We start from the raw sequence: 21,336 nt of genomic DNA, 5'->3' as shown, positions 1-21,336 counted from the left end.
TGGGCCTCCTCAACTGTATTTGCATACACAATGAGCTTGTCTCGTCTTATCTCATAAAACAACTTTCTAATTCAAGATGTTCAAGTGGGGACCTTCTCTCAGCTGTCTCCATAACCTTTCCCTTAAATTTAGTGACCAGCATTGTGTACAGTGTTGAAGATGAAGTTTCTCAACAGTGCCCTATATAACTGAAACATAACCTCCTTACTTTGGTATTCAATTTCCAATGATCATATTCCTCTATTTATCCTACTTGCTGGCAGTTCTGGATTTTATTTTTTGTGATTCATCGATGGGAGAACCCAGATTCCTCTGTTCATCGGAGTTCTGCAATCTGTCGCTATTTAAATAATTTTTCTTCATACTTCCTGCCAAAAAACAATTTCACAGTTTATCAAATAATAGTTCATTTGCCACGTTTTGCATGGTCTCACTTCATCTTTGTCTTTTTTGTAACTTCTGTCTTCTTCACAACTTACTTTCCTATCTTTGTGTCATCAGTAAATTTGACAACGTATCTTCCATCCCTTCCTCTAAGTTTTAAATAGTTGGGTACCAACATGTGGGCATCACTTCTTACAGCTTGCCAATCTGAAAAATACCTTACCTGTTTGTCACCCATATTTTGTCCATGTCAATATTCTACCCCCATATACCATAAGCTTTTATTTTACGCAATTGTCTTCTAGAAATCTAAATAATGTACATCTGTTGATTTTCTTCTTTATCCAGAGCATGTGTTACTTCCTCAAAGAAATCCAGTAGATTGGTCAAGCATGATTCCCCTTTCTGCGAACCAAATTGAATCCACCTGATAATGTTAGACCATAAGACCATAAGACATAGGAGTGGAAGTAAGGCCATTCGGCCCATCGAGTCCACTCCGCCATTCAATCATGGCTAATGCGCATTTCAGCTCCACTTGTTGAACATTTCTAAGTGCCTAGTTTAGCTTCTTTAGCAATAGCTTCTAACATTTTCCTTATGATAGATGTTAAGCTAACTGGCTGTAGTTTCCTGCTTTCTGTCTTGTATCCCATTATGAATAAAAGAATTAAAATCACCATCTTCTAACCTAATGGCACTATCCTTGAATCAAAGAACGTTTGGAAACCTCAAACCCAATGCAACATTTCCTTAATTGCATTGTAAGTTCTATACTTTCTTTCTATAGGACCAACTCAACTTTGTTAACTTTTTTCTCCCTTAAAGTATTTATAGGAACGCTTAGTATCAATTTTTATTTCTGGCTAGCTTTCTCTTGTATTCTAATTTTTCTCTACTTATTCTTTCGGATGTTGTGCTTTTTTAAATATATATTCTGGCCAATCTTTTTGACTTGTCATCTTCCTTTGCACAATTTTAAATGCTTTTTCTTTTTGTTTGATACCATCTTTAACATTTCTAGATAACCATAGATGGTATGTCCTTCCTTGCAAAATTTATTACTTGTATTCACTTATTTTCAATATTCTAAAATTTCCCCTTAAATGGCTGTTACTCCATCTCTATTGACCGATGCTTTAACATTCAATCCTATCATGGATGCTGCTGCCAAGGGAGGATTTACTATAAGCTCATTAATTAACTCTAGAGCATTGCACATTACCACATCTAGTGTAGCTTGATCTTTGAACAGCTCCAGAGCATTTGTAAAACTATTTCTCAAAAACATTGTATGAGAGGTGGCACGGTGGCTCAGTGGTTAGTACTGCTGCCTCACAGCGCCAGGAACCCGGGTTCGATTCCCACTTTGGGGCAACGGTCTGTGTGGAGTTTGCACATTCTCCCTGTGTCTGCATGGGTTTCCTCTGGATGCTTCAATTTCCTCCCACAGTCCAAAGATGTGCAGGTCAGGTGAATTGGCCATTCAAAATTCCCTGCAGTGTTAGGTGCATTAGTCAGGAATAAATGTAGGAAAATGGGTCTGGGTGGGTTGCTCTTCAGAGGGTCGGTGTTGACTTGTTTGGCCGAAGGGCCTGTTTCCACACTAGGGAATCTAATCTAATCTAAACTCCTCAACTAGGTTATCTTTGCCCAAAGAGAATTTTCCACCCTATGTGTAGATTAAGTTCTCCCATAATTATTGCCATATCTTTTTGGTAAACTTTTTGTTGTTTCATAATACAATTGCAGATGCTGGAAATTTGAAACAAAAACAAAGAATGCTGAAGAAACTCAGCAACTCTGGCAGCACCCGCAGAGAGACAATTAATGTTTCAAGTCCAGTGTCTCTGCTTCAGAACTCATAAGTATCTTTTTTCTCTGTGCGTTTACCACTGCGTACACTTGTCCTCCATGTGCTTCATTTGGTGACGCTTGAAGTGGTTCTCACCTTCACGGATGTTCCACCAGTGTGTTCTAGGGCAAGCAACTCCCACGTGTCAGTCGGGATGTTGCATTTGTTTAGGGAGGTTGTCAGTTTCCTTATGGTGTTTCCTCTGCCCTCTAGTGATTGCTTATGGAGCCCGGAGTAGAGAGTAGTTGTTTAGAGTGTTGTTTGTTGTTTGTGTATTTCAACTGGTCATGCATGCCCAGTGTTTCGATGATTGTGATTGCCTTGGGAGAGGGCACTCCTGTTCGCATAGCTCATTTTGCTATACCATGCATTTCGTTATCATGGCTTTGCTATAACATTGACGAATTGGGAACACTGTTTCTAAAGCATGAGGTTTTAAAGTGTGTATCGGTTTTAACACTATACCAGCCCCATTTGTTGAAATGGTGCTGCTGTTATATGATTTTCTCATAACACAGGGTTGCATGAGAATGGAACTACCATGCGATAGCAGAAATAGCACCGCTGGCTATAACACTCCAAAGATTTGAAGTGTCTGCTGTACATGGACCATTTTTCTTATGCATACAAGAGGGTAGGGACCATGGCTGCTCTTGAGACCATGCGTTTAATCCAAGGGCTTGTCATAGTCAAAGGAAAGTGTTATGTGGAAGGAGCAAGCTGGTAGAAAATCTTTGCTGAATTTTTAGTCTGAGACTTATGCTTTCACAGCTCATGATTATGGTTTGTAGCTCAGGCTTGGAGTGTGTATGTGCATAGGCATTGTCTATGTACTGCAGTTCATGAACCAAAGTTGGGGTGTGCTTGATTCAAGTCTGGGGATAAAGGTTGCTTGTCCTATGGAATCATTCCATTTCAGTCAGGAGCTTCGTGGGGGTTGGGTGGAGTGTTGTGATGAGGAAGATGGAGAAGAGCATTGGTGCAATCTCATAGCTCTCTTTGACCATAATGGATCTGTTCGTGAAGCAGAAGGAGAATAGGAACACATTTTTGAAAGCAACTGGATTTGAGGAGGATATTTCACAATCTCTCTGTTGACAGAGTTCTTTGTGAGATCAAAGAAGGCCGTGCTATTCCTTGCACTTGTCACACTCTGAAAATCATGTCCAATGCACCTCTTGAAGCCACATTGTGACCGGAAGAGGAAGTCTTCAGCCATGTTGCAGTGGTTAAGGAGGATTCTCATGATGTCCTTTCCCATGGAGGACTCTTGGAGAATTCCTCTTATTTCCATTAATGGACCTGTCTCCTTTCTTGAAGATGGTCACAATTATGGCACCTGAGATCTCTGGCATGCTCCCTTCCTTCCAGACAAAAGTGATGACATTGTGGATTTGCCCCTCTGCCTCATTTTTTATTTCAGTGGGGATTCCATCTCTGCTGAGACCTTGTTTCTGAACTATTGGATGGCTTTTTAGCCCTCACTTGTACTGAGATGGTGATGGGTAGTTTATTGTGAGATGGTGTTGAGAGCACTTGCATCGAATGCTGCATCTTGGTTGAGGAGGTACTTGTCTCTCCAGGCGCTATAACGGCCTCTCATTCTTTCATGAGTGACTGTTTTTAACGCTCAGGTAGCTGAGTATTCGCACAGTAAGTGTCTTTGATTGTGCTGACAAAGCTGTGCACGTCACCATCATCATCATCAGCATCAGCAAGTTGTTGGGTGTCCTCTCTTTCCACCCACTATCTGTTCTTTAGATCACAGATTCTTCAGTTGTCTGTAGTCTGTCTTCTTCTCACTTGAGGTTTGGTGGAGCTGTTAGTTCAGGAATGCCTTGTGTTTGCAATCTAGGAGATCCTGGATCCCTTGATCGTTCTTGTCTAACACGTTATGGTGTTTCCTGATCAAGAAACTGAGTTCCTCCATGCGTGTTATGATTATGGTGGCATCTGTGATGGACCTGTGGGCACACTGCATCTCTGGCATGCTATTCATTGCCAAGTTGACTGTGAAGCACTGCCCGACTTGGTCTTTTTTTTGAGTTTTTGAGTTCATCAATATTGAGTTGCTGGCAGAGTTTTGTTTCTGTTTCTCTGGTTTGGGGTCAGGTTGATGGAGATGATTGATGGAATGACCATTGACTAATCCATTCTATCATCCACTGTGGTCATGGCAACATGATGCAGACATTTTTGCAGTCCCTCACTCCAGTGATGATGTCAACTATTAATTGCCAGTTCTTGGAGCTGGATGTGGCTAAGAGGTCATATGCTTGTTCCTTTGAAGGAGCAGATTGTTTATTATAATGAGGTCACTTTTTTAGTCACTTCAGCAGGAGGAGGACAACTCTAGCTCATCTTTCCAAAGGTTTCCATCCTTCCTGACTCAGGCATTGAGGTCACGGTGGAGAATCAACTTGTCTCCCTTGGGGATGTGGGATAAATATTAAATTACTGAATTGCAGAATGCCTACAGTTTGGAAGCAGGCAATTCAGCCTATCCAGTCCACAGTGACCCTCTGAAGAAGATGCCACCCAAACCTCCCCACTACCACCCCCCCTGCTCCCCCCAACCCTATCACCCTGTTGGCCAATCCACCCAACCTGCACATCTTTGGACTGTGGGAGGAATCCCACACAGACGCAGGCAGACTGTACCAACTCCACTAAGACTGACACCTAAGGGTGGAATGGAACCTAGGTCTCTGGCACTGTGGTGCAGCAGTGCTAACCATTGAGGTAAAAACAATGACTGCAGATGCTGGAAAGCAAATACTGGATTAGTAGTGCTGGAAGAGCACAGCAGTTCAGGCAGCATCCAACGAGCAGCGAAATCGACGTTTCGGGCAAAAGCCCCAGTGCTAACCATTGAGCCACCATGAAACCCCAGAGATAAGTGTTCTTCAGGTTTGCCTTTTCAGATGAAGGTGTAATATCCTTCTTCTATGTTCAAGGTCAATGTTATAGAGCTGGAGTTCTCAGGCTGTAATGGCATTGCGACAATCTGCTCTCTCGTTGGGGTCAGAGGGGTATTGCAGGCTGATTTCTTGGCAGCAACAGGTTAAGGACCAAACCAAGACAATGCAGAGAGCTGGGGGAGACCACTGTTTTGAATGGGATATCTTAGCTTTGATTATTGTAACTTTCTGCTGCCCCTGGTTCCAAATTATTCCTTTGTGTTGGATATAACCTACCCCTGAAGTAATATACGGTCGTGCCTGCTACTGATGATCAGGTCATCATGCACGCATCCAGATGCAGACCTACAATTTGTGTATGTGTTGATTTGCTTTGCTTCCCTTTAGGGCTTTGGCTTGTGCTACAAATTCTGCAACCAAAATTTTAGAATCACTGTCTGGGAGCAAGCACTGTTCAGGTAATCGGTTTGCTTAGAGTGCACATTGTTTGGCCATACATACAGGCACACTATTTCATATAAGCAGTCTGGGTTTCAAGGATTCTTGTGTGTCCTGGGAATTGACCACATTTAAATTGCTTTCTAAAATTTGGGTGAGAGTTTGGTGTTTTAACTATGATATAAACCTTACCCACAATTGTGCAGGGTGTTTTAGCTTTAAAATTGTACTGTTATTCTGACCCAACAACTTGAATCTTTAAGTCTTGATGGTTTCCTGTAGCCCTGATCTAAACTGCATGATTTTAGATTAATCGTCACATCTCTCCAAGCTTCTCAGTTCATTTTCTTCTCCTTTGGAATTTAAACCAGCTAATATGTTTGCTTCTAAATCCCAATTAGCAATATCTGTTTTTAATATTATCTCTTCCTAATCTTTTAAGAACTCTGGCAGAAACCAAAATCCTTAATTAAAATTTGCAACATATTTTTAACTCCAAGATTCATCCAATCTAAAGCTGCATTTGTTACAGTTACTCCAAACATTTCTTAACAATGAATAGGTGGTGTTTAATCCAAATAGAATGTCACATTTCAAAGCAACAGACATCATGCACACAAACATCAATTTGTTTCTCAAACAAATAGAAAAATGAGAAGAATACACAAATGAAAATTATTGTACTTGCTCTTGAAGGAAGAAAAACGAAAATAAACCAATCGTAAACCACATACAAAACAGACTACTAAGGGCAAAATCACTTTTAAGTGACAAAGACATTAGCCTGCAATTCATCCACCTAAGGGGCTGCTTGTCTAGCTTGTCGTTTGCTCTTTCATTCCAGAACAGAGCCAAATGATTGTTTTAATGCAGTGTTACAGATTCAGCAGCTGACTTTCAGTCAGTGTCTGATGATGTGTGTCCATGATCTGAGGCCCATAGCCAATGATATCCAGGTCTTCAATTCATCTTGGGTGTCTGGAGCCCTTCTTCTTTTCCTCTGATTGGGCTGAGTAAATTCCCGAGCTTAGGTGACCAGCAGCGATTTATTATCATCTGTGGATTCCCACCTTTTTGATCAATCTGGGAAGTGACCACGTGGATCTTGTTTTTGTGACTCTTTCCCTATCTCCAAGGCTAATCTCTTCAGTTTCTCAGGTGTGAATGGGCTGAAATTTCTTTTTCTAATAATCTCAATATCTGTTCTGGGTACAAAGTCAATTTTTTTCTCTAGCTGATCATATAGCACAATTGATCACTTGGAGGTGTAGTGGACAGCGAAGAAGGTTACCTCAGATTACAACAGGACCTTGACCAGATTGGCCAGTGGGGTGAGAAGTGGCAGGTGGAGTTTAACTCAGATAAATGCGAGGTGCTGCATTTTGGGAAAGCAAATCTTAGCCGGACTTATACACTTATTGGTAAGGTCCTAGGTAGTGTTGCTGAACAAAGAGACCTTTGAGTGCAGGTTCCTCGCTCCTTGAAAGTGGAGTCACAGATAGATAGGACACTGAAGATGGCGTTTGGTATGCTTTCCTTTATTGGTCAGAGTATTGAATACAGGATTTGAGAGGTCATGTTGCGGCTGTACAGAACATTGGTTAGGCCACTGTTAGAATATTGCGTGCAATTCTGGTCTCCTTCCTATCGGAAAGATGTTGTGAAACTTGAAAGGGTTCAGAAAAGATTTATCAGGATGTTGCCGTGGTTGGAGGATTTGAGCCATAGAGAGAGGTTGAATAGGCTGGGGCTGTTTTCCACGAACCATGGGAGGCTGAGGGGTGACCTTATAGAGATTTATAAAATTGAGGGGCATGGATAGGATAAATAGACAAAGCCTTTTCCCTGGGGTGTGGGAGTCCAGAACTAGAGGGCATAGGTTTAGGGTGAGAGGGGAAAGATATAAAAGAGACCGAAGAGGCAACTTTTTCACTCAGAAGCTGGTACATATATAGAATGAGCTGCCAGAGGAAGTGCTGGAGGCTAGTACAAATGCAACATTTAAAAGGCAAATGGATGGGAATATGAATAGGAAGGGTTTGGAGGCATATGGGCCAGGTGCTAGCAGGTGGGACTAGATTGGGTTGGGATATCTGGTCGGCTTGGACGAGTTGGATCGGAGGATCTGTTTCCGTGCTGTACATCTCTATGACTCTAATTTTGAAATTACCAATAATTCTGTCACATCATAAATGGTCTATCCTGGTCTTGTACTCTGATTGTAAAGCCCCAAATAGGTGCTGTAATCTCCTCGCTGCCTCTCCTGCATATTGTCACTGCACCTCTCCTTCAACTATCTCTCATCTCTTCTATCCTTTCTATCTTTTCCTTTTCCTAGATATGACTACATAATATGCCTTCAGGAATGCTGCCTTTCTAGTTCACTGACCTGTCCTTTGTTTCTGTGTCATTTTGGCTGTAATAGATTCTTTGTCCTGTTAATTATCTTTTCAATTCTAAATGCAGCTGGGGACAGATTTCCTCTTGCTGCTTACCCTTAGCCTAATAGGGGCTATATTAGAGTGGTGCTGGAAAAGCACAGCAGGTCAGGCAGCATCCGGGGAACAGGAAAATCAAATTTTCAGGCAAAAGCCCTTCATCAAAACTTTTGCCCGAAACGTCGATTTTCCTGCTCCTCAGATGTTGCCTGACCTGCTGTGCTTTTCCAGAGCCACTCTAATCTAGACTCTGGTTTCCAGCATCTGCAGTCCTTGTTTTTACCTCATTGATTTTAACTTCATTAGCCTGATAGTCCAACAACCAGACTATTTTCATCTGCCTGTCTTTACATATGCACCTCTTCATCCACTGTTCTGCCTCAACAACAGGGTTGTCTGACGTCTGTAAAACTTGGACCCAACTCTAGAAATTCTAGTGATACTTTCTAGTAGCCTAAACCCTAGTTTATGTCATTTCTTCTGGTCACTATTTTTAACTTGCACCAAGGTAACTTTGCTGAGACACGCTTCTCACGTATTCATATTTGCCATTTACCAGCTTCTGAACATAGAGAGACTAAACATTGTTGCAGATTCTCATACAGAAGCTAGTTTTCCTGTCTTTTCCATAACGTTCTTGACTACTGTGGTGCTTTCAATGTAATTTCTCCTAACCTTTCTCTTAATTCTGAGAGTTTACTTCTGCATCACACCAAATCTTATGCTTCTTCAGTGAATCCCAAGATATCTTAATTTTGAATTTTGTTCTCGTATCCATCTGAAATTTAATTAACAACCTCTCTGAGTCCCCACCTTATAGGGTCATCTTTGAGCATGTCACTATTCTCTTACCTCTGTGGCTGTTTACTTGCTCTTGTCCTGTGGCAATTCACCCCTTCTCATAATGACTTGATCTGCCCACTGGTCTTGTGCAGGATAAATCCAGTTTGCAGTTTTGGACTCACTGTGCTTCCCTTTACATTGTTCTACCCTACCATTTCCAAATTTGATCTCAATGGTCCGTTTGTCTGGCTAGCAGACTACCAATGGATGGTAAATAAAGGTTCCCGCTGCCTTGGTGCATCTGATTGTCTGACTTACTGACCACTAATGGATCATTGAGCTCACAGTACCAATTGTTAATGTTCAAGGCAACAGGATTACAGGCTACAAACTAAAAGACTAATACAAAATTTTTAATAGTCAAATTATGAATAAAGTTATTAAAATAAGAAATGCTGGATCTGGTGATGTATTGTAACTACACGATGAGGGAGCCAGCAGATTCTCTTATGGTTCATAGTGATCATATCTGTAGCAAATGTTGGTTTTTTTGAGGAACTCCAGCTGAGTTAATGAGCTAGAGTCTGAGCTCCGAGCACTGCAACACGTCAGTGAGGGGTGAGTTACCTGGATGCTGTCTTTTGAGAGGCAGTCACACTCCTTAGATTAACAAACTCAAATTTGGTTAGTAGTCAGCAACAGGAGGGTGTAACTAACAGTGAGTCAGGTAGAGGGATCCAGGAGGTAGTGCTGATGGACCTCAGCCCATGAGCTTGCCTAAGAGGTTTGAGATTCTTGCTCCCTGTGTGGATGACAGTAAGGACTACAGGAAGGGTGAGCAAATGACTATAGAATGGTTTTACAAGGAACTATGCAAGCAGGAAGGAAAAAAAATAGATGCAATCAGGGATAGTATAGTCAAGGGAATAAACACTGTTCTCTGTGGCCAGGATCAAGAGTCCTGAAGGCTGTCTTTCCTGCCTGATGTCTAGGTTCAGTATATCTCGTGGAATGCAGAGGAACTTTGAGTGGGAGGGGAAAGATCAGTTTTCATGGTCTACGTAGGTACCAAAGTTAAAAATTGAAAGAGAAAAGAGGTTCTGCTGAGTGATTGAGCTGCTAGGGGATAAATGAAAAAGCAGAACTAAAAAGGTAATTAACTCTGATTACTACCTGAGCCATGAACTAATTGGCACAAGCTCAACAAGATAAAAGATTGTTTTTAGCTATTTAAAAGATTAGAGAGAGATAAGAATGGACATTGGGCCACTGTAAAATGAAGCTGGAAAAATAGTAATGGGAACAAAGAAATGACAGAGGAAATGCATAGGTGCTTTGCAGCAGTTTTTGCAGTTGAGGACACCTACAGCATCCAAGATTTCAACAGATGTCAAGGGGGCAGAGATGAGTGTAATGGCTGTTACTAAGGAGAAGCTACTAGGGAAGTTGGATAAATATCCATATTGAAGAAGAAAGGGAGACAGAAGACACGAATCCACAGGTCAGTTAGCCTGACATTGAGGATGAGATTCTGGAGTGCTTGGAAGTGCCTGGTAAAATAGGGTTGAGTCGGCGCGAGTTTGTCAGGGGGAGGTCATGCCTGACAAATCTGTTAGAATTCAGAATTCTTTGAGGAGCCAGTGGATGTGATCTTTTTGGATATCCAGAAGGCCTTTGACAAGGTACTGCGCAGGAGGCTGCTAAACAAGATAAGAGCCAATGGTGTTAACAGCAAGCTACTAGCATGGATAGAGGACTAGCCAACTGCCAGAAGGCAGAGAATGGAGATAAAAGGATCGTTTTTGGATTGGCAGCAGGTGACTAGTGGAGTTCTGCATGGGTCCATGATGGGGCCACAGCCATTCATGTTATACATTAACAATCTGGTTGAAGGAACTGAGGGCATTGTTACTAAATTTGTAGACAACATAAAGTTGGAAGGACAGGTCATTGTTGAGGAAGCAGGGAGGCTGGGGAGTGGGTAACAAAATGGCAGATGGAATACAATGATGAAAGATGTGAGGCTATGCACTTTGGCAGGGAGTATAGAGGTGTGACTATTTTCTAAACAGGAAAAGGCTTTGGAAACCTGAAGCACAAAGAAAATTGGGACTCATAGTTCAGGATTCTCATATAGTTAACATGCAGGTTGAGTTGGCAGTTAGGAAAGCAAATGCAATGTTAGCATTCCTTTCAAGAGGGCTAGAATATAAGAGCAGAGATATACTGCTGATGCTGCATAAGGCTCGGTCAAATGAAATATGGAATATTGTGAGCAGTTTTGGGCCCTTTATCTAAGGAAGGATGTGTTGCCATCGGGAGGGACTCGAAGAATGATCCTGGGGATGAAGAACTTGTTATATGTAGAATGATTTGAAAACTCTGGATCTGACCTTCATGGAGTTGAGAAGAAGGAGGGAGGTATCTCATCAAAACTTAAAGAATACTGAGAGGCGTTGATAGAATGAATGTGGAGAAGATATTTACACTGGGAAGAAAGACTCTGACCTGAGGGTGCAACCTCAGAGTTAAAGGAACAACTGTTTAGTACTGGAGTAGAGTGGTGCTGGAAAAGCACAGCAGTTCAGGCAGCATCCCAGGAGCAGGAAAATCGACGTTTCGGGCAAAAGCCCTTCATTAGGAATACAGGCAGAGTGCCTGAAGGGTGGAGATTCTGCCTGTATTCCTGATGAAAGGCTTTTGCCTGAAACGTTGCTTTTCCTGCTCCTTGGATGCTGCCTGAACTGCTGTGCTTTTCCAGCACCACTCTACTCCAGAATCTGGTTTCCAGCATCTGCAGTCATTGTTTTTACCTACCTGACTCTTTAGTACCGAGATGTGAAGGAATTTTATCAGCCAGATAGTGGTTATTCTGTCAAGCTCATTGCCGCGGAGTGTCCAAGTCATTGAGTGTATTTAAGACAGAAATAGACTGATTCTTGACTGGTAAGGGGATCCAAGGCTACAGAGAGACAGCAATAGAATGGCATTGAGAAACACATTTGTGATGATGATATGGCAGAAAAGACTCAAAGTCTAGTGGTCTCATTCTTCTCCTATATCTTATGGTCTAACATCAGCACAGATAATTAGAGGTCCAAATATGGCAAAGACACTATTCTGTCAAATGCATAGAGGAATACCACTCCAGAGCAGCTGTCCAATGAATGAAGGTTTCCTTAAATGCTTGTACACTGCAGGGTATGATTTGTCACGTGACTGTAACCAGTATGAGTGAATTGCAGTATTGATATCTCATTAGAAGGCTGGGCCAGTTTCTGGTTGGGACAATGCATTCCATTTTAATCAAGCACCTGCTGTGGCTATGTCCAGTGATCACGTCCCTTGAAATTGCAAAGATGTTCCATTACATTGTGATTGCATTACATTATCTTGGCTATGACTATGCGTAGTTAAACAGCTAACATCTCCTCTATATCTGTGCAGTTCTGAATTAAGTATACATAAATCTGCTTTGTTTTTACTCTTAATCCCTCAACCAAGTGCCATCCTGCACTGTCATAGATTCATAGAATGATATAGCATGAAAACAGATCCTTCGGTCCAACTATTCCACACTGACTGTGTTCCCAACTAATCTACTCCCGTTTGCCTGCATTTGGCCATAGACATCCAAGCTTTCCCTATTCATGTACTTTTAAATGTTGTGACTATACCTGCATCCACCTGTTCCTCCAGCAGTTCATTCCACATATGTACCACTCTGTGCAGAAAGAGTTGCCTCTTATGTCTGTTTTGAAATTTTTCTCCACTCGATTTAAAATATGCCTTGTAATTTTGAATTCCCCCACCTTAGGGAAAAGATCTTGCTGTTCACCTTACCCATGCCCCTAATGATTTTATAAATACCTATAAGGTCATCATTCAACCTCCTAAGCTTCAGTGAAAAAAGTTCCAGCCTGTCGTTAGAACTCAAACACTCCAGTGCCAGCAACATTGCAGCAAATCTCCTCTAAACCCCTGCTGCAGTCCAATTGCATCCTTTCTACAACAGGGTGACCAGAGCGACATGCAGCTGTCTAGACGAGGCCCCACCAATGTCCTGTATAACCTCAAGATGATGTCTCAAGTCCCAAATTCAAAAGTGTCTTGTTTTTTGAATTAAGATCAGAGACATTCTTTGTCCATTTTTCACACCCCACTGGGATAGTGCACTAAAAATCCAAACCGTTATTCCTAGAATAATCACAAAGCCTTCCAGCCTGTTACATATCTGTATGTCCTTCTATGTGTCTGTCTCTTTTTCTAAATAATTTCACCACTTATGAGCACCCATAATTGCTTTTGCATCTTGTTTTCCTGAATCTATGTCACCTCTCTCCCTATTATACTAGTAGGATAATTAACTTGCAGAGTCACTCCTCCACCTTTGTTAGTGTCCAATGATTCCTAAATGCCCCACCTTTTAAGAATTAGGTACTATTTCATGTCATTCCACACCACACATCTCTAATGACTCCTAAATCATACTTACTCATTTCTGTTTTTGCTCTTGGTTTGTGTTTTGTTTAGAATGTTTTAGTTTTATTATATTCCTTTCTTTTGAAAATTATAGTCTTTTCTGTGGATTGACTCGTAAATTTGTTTTCTCTTCTCCTTCCTGTCATGGTTGTTCATTATTTTAAAACAAAAATTAAAAATCTATAACATTTAAAATAGTAGATAGTTGAATGGACTTATGGGGACTATGTATTCACGCAATTGCATCAACATGTTCCATAGAAAGTTCAATTGTAAAAAAAATTGTAGTTATCTGCAGGGCCTTACCTGCAGACAGAGCAACGTTAGACATTTTCACGATCAACTTTTCTTAGTTTTAGAAAAATTTAAATTCATATATTGCACATGCACAAGACATTCCAATAGGTTTCACAGACTATTTGTGATGACAAGAAAATGTGACAGGCTCAGACTAGGTTCAATTAGGATGCAAGATTGTTAACAGTCAGGTTCATTCTATGATTGTGGCTTGAAATGATAATTAAACTCATGTTGTTTGTGCAGGATGAGTTGTCAAAAAGAGGTTTTTTTACTTTTTTTTGAAAAGCTGGTATCAAATATGGTGGAATGCTAATTGGCAAAACAGTGATGTTTCACACAGGAAATTTGTTTCAGTAATTGCTTAACATTCACCCTTGTGGGAGTGCTCAGTAGAGGTTGTTCGATCCAGTCCGATCCTATGGGCTATGAAAACAGGGAAATTTTTAAAAATTGAGAACCGTATTAGTGAGGCTTTGAAACAGAAATTTGTGTGGGAAATGAGGTTCCAGATTTAGAATATTTGCTGTGGTTATCACCTCCCTATTTCCTTGTACATTACTGAGTCTTCTCTGTTTATCCCATTCACATGTTCCCGTTTTTTTAATGTCTTTGTTAATATGCTTTTGGTTATTTGACTAGACTATCCAAAAGCTGGTGATTCTTCTGTGTTTTCTTTCTTTATTTATTCATTCAATTAAAATACCTGCCCATTACTTATATTCTCTGAAATTGCCTGTTTGTCCCATAGTGTAGCCATAATGTTTTTTCTAGAATATGTTTTTTTTTGGTAAGCAGTGTGTCTAATAAGAGAATATCTAAATTACACATTCAGAGAACCTCTGAAATACAAAGCTTTGTAGATTTTGTTTTTGATTGTGTATTTAATGCACATAGCATAAATTTCTAAAAATCGTGCTCACAATGCCTTTAGAGACATATTCCTACAGGACATGTTGAGGTTTCAGCACACTACATTTTAGCACATCCACAGTTCCAGTGTCATGAAATACACTGTAGGTACAAATCAAAATTCCCATCTGTGTCAGTAATCACCTGTTCTGTGAACCTGCCAAAACATTTCAGGCAGCGTAAGAAACCATGCTAAGAAATAATTCTAAATAAAGCAATGTGAAAACAATTATTCCGTAACTCTAAGCACTAAACACAATTTGAGCATTGCTGCAACTGACACCTCAAGTGAATATATTTCAGCAATGACCTAGCGTAATGCTGTCAAAAAACATTTGTCGAAGTTTAAGCAGAAAGAAAATGTTGCAAATATTGAAGATTTGCTTCCTCTTGCATTCCTAAATTGCTAGGTCAGAAAAAAAACGCTAAGTAAAATAATGGAATATGGAATTGTAGGCAAGAAAGAATGGAGTTGATAATTAATCCAATTAAGTACATTTTTTTATACAAAATATGCAAGTATTATCCATTTGATTTTAAATGGAAACAAACCACTGCTATTTGTTCACCAGAAAGTAATAACTGAGTGCTGCAAATTAGATGTATAAAATAAATTGTTTGAACTCCATTTCTCTCCCCCTTTTCTCTCAGCCACTGTTGTACAGGCACTGTTGTTATCTCTCAATTACCAACCACATCAAATTTGGAAATTGTATATATCAATTATACTTGAGACAGTACTGAGTCTTGACTTCAATTAACAACTTCCTTTGTAATTGACAACTTTGTCGTGAAAAATCCCTCCTTTCTAATGTATAATGAATGAAGCCACGAGTCATGTATTCATCAAAAATAATTCCATAAACTAATGGATAATTTTTTTTAAAAAACAGAACCGGTGGCTCTGATGGATTTGTTAGTACTGTTAATCCAGATGATGCATCAGAACCAAAAATCAGCACAGAATGCAAATACTACACAAAGAGGTAATAACCAATCGCTGCGGTATGTTCTTTACAGAAGGTCTATACTGTCAAAAAGATAAAGACTGCAATTGAAAAATAGAAATAAAAATAGAAAATGGTAGAAATACACTTGGGGTATGCCAGTATCTGAAAGGTGGAGATATGTAATGTTTTCAGGAGCAGCTTGACAATGGGCCTCTACCTCAAATGTCAAATTTATCATACGAATGGAATCCATTTGACAGAACTTTGCTAGAAATGACACACATTTCTTTCCTTTTTTAAATAGTGCTGGGCCTTCTGTGCCTTTCCATCAAATTTTGAGAAGTCTGCTGTTGAACACTCTTAAATATGTATCAAGTATTTTTCTTTCAGATTCTTTTGCTCCTGCAAATCTTGTGATGGAAGTATTGCGCATGTTATGTGGCCGAAAGGAATGTGCTACTGAGTGCTTGTACAGAAACGTCATTATTGATTCCCTTCTTTTTCCAATATCCACATGGCTGAAAGATGATCAGGTGGGGACAATTTCAACAAATGTTAGTAGTACTTTACAAATTTAAGTTGAATTATAACTATTTTCATTTTATGCTTTTAATTGCATGTAGCTTGAATCTTTGTTTAAATGAAAATGGGGGTACTACACTATGACACTTTTTGGCTCTAAATAGTCTGTTCCCAGTATAGTAAGCTGGAAATGTACCTCCTGTCATATTGGATGAAACAGATGCACTACTGGTTGAAATGTCAATTGTGCAGAATTAATGTAGAATAATTCCTACATATCTAGCTAAACCTGATTTCAATTTTTTAGTCCTTTTGTGGTTAGTTCACCAAGTGCTTAATACAAACAGCATGTTTAGCAGATACGATAAGAAAAACCACTGTACTTTGCTGTTTATGATATTGAGAGCAACGGAGCTATTTTCCTGTTTTGCTCCACATCATTTAATCCCACCTCCTCCTTACCATTCCCAGCCATTCAAGGACAGGATTACATCCTGCGCACCCAAAGTTTTAGGTATATAACAATATTTCTAGATACATATCAGTTAAGTAAGTAATGTTTTGCCACATTGTTCATGGTGATGTGAAACAACAGTAAATTTGATCCAATACATAATATAATGTTGAAAAGGCATTTTGTTTATTATAGCTTTTTGTTAAATAAAGAAATACTGCTAGATGCTGTGATTTTTGCGTTTGTAATAAGTGAAGCTAATGGACCAGTTGTTTCCTGCCTTAGGCCATAGGGCATAGGAGCAGAAGTAGGCCATTTGACACATCAAGTCTGCCCTACCATTCAATGAGATCACAACTGATCTGATAATCTTCAACTTCAATGTACTGCCTTTTCCCCAAAACCCATTATTCCCTTACTGATTAAAAATATGTCTTTCTCAGCCTTGAATGTTCTTAATCATGCAGCATCCACACTGCTCTTGATAAAGAAACCCACAGATTCATTACTGTGTCTGAAATGGGCAACTGCTTATTTTGTAATTATGCCATCTGGGTTTTTGACTCTCCCACAAAGTGAAACAACCTCTACGCATCTAGCCTGTCAAGTCCCCTAAGTATTTTATACATGTCAATACAATGGACTCTTGTTCATCTCAACTCAAATAAATACAGGCCCAAACTACTCAATTTATCCTAATAAAAATAATTCTCTCCATACCCAGATTTAAACTGGTGAATTTTCTTTGGACTATCTCCAATACTGGTGCATCTTTCCTTACATAATGGGGCCAAAAAGTGTTGGCAATACTCTAGCCATAGCCTAATGAGTATTTTGCATTGTTTTAGCAAGACGTCTCTTTGAAATAAAAATTAACATTCCATTTACCTTCCCTATTACCTGTTGAACATGTATACTCGTCCTGTGATCGGTGCATGAGAATTCTAAATTCCTCTGCAGTCTTTCTCCATTTAATTGATATTTAGCTGCTCTGTTCTTTCTACCAAAGAGCATAACTTCACATTTCCCATATTACATTCCATTTGCCAACTGCTGAACAAAGAGACCTTGGAGTGCAGGTTCATAGTTCCTTGAAAGTGGAGTCCCATGTAGACAGAATAGTCAAGAAGGCACTTGGTATACTTGCCTTTATTAGTCAGTGCATTGAGTATAGGAGTTGGGAGGTCATGTTGCCACTATATAGGATTTTGGTTAGGCTGCCTTTGGAATGTTGTGTGCAATTCTGGTCTCCCTGCTATAGGAAGGATGTTGTGAAATTTGAAAAGGTTCAGAAAAAATTTACAAGGATGTTGCCAGGGTTGGAGGGTTTGAGCTATAGGGAGAGGCTGGATGGACTGAGGCTGTTTTGTCTGGAGATACGGAGGCTGAGGCGTGACCTTATAGAGGTTTATAAGATCATGAGGGGCATGGTGAATAGCCAAACTCCATAGTGGGTGAGTCCAAAACTAGAGGGCATATGTTTAAGGTGAGGGGGGAAAGATTTAAAAAGCATCCAAGGGGTAAATTTTTCCACACAGTTAGTGTTGTGTGTATGAAATAAGTTGCCAGAGAAAGTGGTGGAGGCTGGTACAATTACAATATTTCAAAGGCATCTGGATGAGTTAATAAATAGGAAGGGTTTTTGATGGATATGGGCCAAACACTAGCAAATGGCACTAGATTAATTTAGCACATCTGGTCAGCATGGACGAGTTGGACCAAAGGGTCTGTTTTAATGCGGTACATCCCTGATTTTAAGATGTAACAGTACACTGGATAGCCTAGGGAAAGTTTCAGTAGAACATAGGAGGTTGAGGGGTACCATTATAGAAGTTTATAAAATCATGAGGGGCAAAGATAAGATGAATAGTAAAGGTCTTTTCCCTCAGGTGGCAAGTTGAAAACTAGGTGGCATATTTTTAAGGTGAGGGGCGAAAGACTTTAAAAAGGATGCGAGAGTAGTTAATGTATGGAATGAATTGCTAGAGGAAGAAGCAGATGCAGATACAATTGCAATGTTTAAAAGACATTTAAATAAGTGCATGAATTTGAAGAGTTTAGAGAAACATCGCCAAGCAGAAACAGATGGGACTAGTTTAGTTTGGGAACATGGTTGGCGTGGACTAGTTGGACTAAAGAGTCTGTTTCCATACTGTATGACTCTGATTTAGTATATCTAATTAGCTTTTTCTCATTCTAACTTTTCTTTCTTTTAGTACTTTTTAAAACTTTTTCTCAGTGGTTTATGTTTTGTCTTATTTTCTGACTTGTCACCCTAATTTGCTTTATTCTATATTTCTTATAACTTTGACACAATGTTTAACTTTCAGATTGCTATGGATCGTGGGTCTCTTCCTTGACTTTTTTTCACTCTCATCAGAATATATCATTCTGGGTATTCTGAACAATCCTGTTAAATGTCTACCATTTCACATCTATATCAAAACCCTTAACCTAAGTTGCTAGTTTATTTTAGTTATCTCTGCTTTCATGGCATCATAATTTACCTTATTTAAGTTTGAAATGCTAGTCTTTGATCAACTTCTCTCTCCTTTGAACTGAATGTAAAATTCTGTCATATAATAATTGTTGCTAACAAAGGTCGTTTCATCTGATCTTGTTGCACAATACCATGTCTAAAATAAAAATGCTGGAGATCTGAAACAAAAACAAAATTTCTACTGAAACCCAGCAGGTCTGGCAGCCATCTATGGAAAGAAAGCAGAGTTAATGTTTCAAGTCTGGTGATTCATCATCCGAACTGAAAGCAGCTAAGAAATGTAGGGAAATACATCCTCCTCTCTGGTTAGCTTCAGAATGTGCTGTTATAAAAACTATGCTGAAAACCTTTTTTTATGAACACCTCATCTAGACCGTCTTTGTCATTTTTTTTCCAGTCAAGATAAAGGCCATCCTCTACCTTCCTGACCAGATTCTATTATTTCTTGCTTTATTCTTTGTGCAATGTTCTGATTATGGTTAACCAACCTGTACACCACTCCTACAACAATTTCTTGCCTTCAATTACAGAAATTTGTTTCTATAAAAATGTTATCAAAAGATGTTAGTATATTATTTTTCTGGCACCAGCGCTTGCAAAACCAAATCTGTAAAGCAACTTTTTCTGCTAAATTGCTACATCATATCTTTTAATTGTGTTTTAGTTATTTTCCTCCCAAAAGTTGATGCACAACAGCGTTATTGAATGTGATGTTGATTTATTTATGTTGAATAGATGTTAGTTACCTGTGTTGAAACAGTGCTGATAAATACAGCTGATATCTTGGCAAGGATAGCATCCACAGATCGAGGGCTTTCGCTGCTGCTTTTTGGTGAAAATAATAAACATGCTGCAAGTAACTGGTAAGAACATACATAAAGCTTAAGAGAAAGAGAACTTTAGTTTGTGGTTAAAATATATAATCTCTTGGGCGCAAGTTCTAATTCTCTTTTGACAGCTAAGTTTCATAGCTGAATCCAACTATGGTGCTTTCATTATAATGGATAAAAGACTTTTGACTTCTCCCATTTATTCTTGCCATTCATAGCAACATAAGAACTAGGAGTAGGCAATTCAGCCTTGTGAACTTGCTCTGCTATTAGTGATAAATCATGACTGACCTCATTAGGCCTCAACTTCACTTTCCTGTCTATGCTTCACAACTTCTCAACGACTTACAAATTAAAATTCTGTCTAGTTCCTCAAATTTACTCAATTAGATTAGATTCCTTACAGTGTGGAAACGGACCCTTCGGCCCAACAAGTCCACACCGACTCTTTGGAGAGGGAGAGGGTCCACATCGATCCTCTGGAGAGTAACCCACCCAGACCCATCCCCCATATTTACCCCTGACTAAAGCACCTAAGACTATGGGCAATTTAGCATTGCCAATTCTCCTGACTTGCACCACTTTGGACTGTGGGAGGAAACCCACACAAACATGGGGAGAATGTGCAAACTCTACAGACAGTCACCCGAGGCTGGGATTGAACCTGGGACCCTGGTGCTGTGAGTAAGCAGTGCTAATCACTGAGCCACCGTGCTGCCACTGTTTGGCATAGTTAATTCCACAGATTTGCAACACTTTGAAAGAAGTAATTTATCTTTTTATATCTTTTTTAATTGTGCTAACCCTTATCCTAAAGCATGACCTCTCATTCTAGATTTCCCCACATGAGGAAATATCCTCTCAACATATACTTTGTCAGTCCTCTTTAGGATCTTTTATACCTTAATTAGATGTCTTCTCATTTTTCTAAACTCCAGAGTTTAGGCATGAACTGTTCATCTCTCTTTATAAATAAATCCCTCATCTCTGGAATCAATGTAGTGACCCTCATCTGAACTGCTTCCAATCCAGTGATATCCCTCCTCAAGTAAGGGGACCAAAATTGTAGGCAGTATTTCACGTGAGGTCTTAACTAATGTGTTTTACATTTGAATCAACACTTCCCTACTTTTATGCTTTATTTCTTTAGCAATAAATGCCAAAATTCTATTTGCCTTCCTATTTTCTGCTGTACCTGCAGACTAGATTTCTTCAATTAATGCATGAGGACACCCAGAACCTTCTACATTGAAACACATTGAAGTTTCCTTTCCATTCCTCCATCCAAAATTGATAACCTCAAGTATATCCACGTTAAACTTCATCTGCCAAATTTTGGCACTTGCCCTACCTAACCATTCTTATTTCTTAATTGCAGCTTACTTTCCACCTATTTCAGTATCTTCTACAAATTTGATGATAACACTTTCTATACTAATGACTTTGATATGGTAATAGGTAGTAAATAGTTAGGCCCAAGGACCAAGTCCTGTGGCACCCCACTAGTTACATCCTGCCAACCAGAAAAAGACTCATTTATTATGAGTTCTGCTTTCTGGCGGTTAGCCTA

The 21,336-nt window shown here is 39.6% G+C and overlaps 1 protein-coding gene across 4 annotated transcripts in view; it reads left to right on the top strand.

Moving 5' to 3' along the window:
* The window catches only part of tbc1d32 (TBC1 domain family, member 32), a 247,339-nt gene that overhangs the window by 86,825 nt on the left and 139,178 nt on the right, over positions 1-21,336 (top strand). For all 4 annotated transcript variants that reach the window (XR_011954513.1, XM_072555916.1, XM_072555917.1 and 1 more), the window contains 3 exons: positions 15,404-15,496; positions 15,851-15,993; positions 19,672-19,799. Coding sequence is in view for 3 of the 4 variants with exons in the window: in XM_072555916.1 (XP_072412017.1) it covers positions 15,404-15,496; positions 15,851-15,993; positions 19,672-19,799 (364 nt within the window). In the remaining variant the exon portion in view is untranslated. The remainder of the gene's footprint in view (positions 1-15,403; positions 15,497-15,850; positions 15,994-19,671; positions 19,800-21,336) is intronic.

The sequence above is a fragment of the Chiloscyllium punctatum genome, chromosome 3 (genome assembly GCF_047496795.1).
Source record: "Chiloscyllium punctatum isolate Juve2018m chromosome 3, sChiPun1.3, whole genome shotgun sequence".
In the NCBI taxonomy this organism is placed as follows: Eukaryota; Metazoa; Chordata; class Chondrichthyes; order Orectolobiformes; family Hemiscylliidae; genus Chiloscyllium; species Chiloscyllium punctatum.
This window is presented reverse-complemented; position numbering and strand designations above follow the sequence as displayed.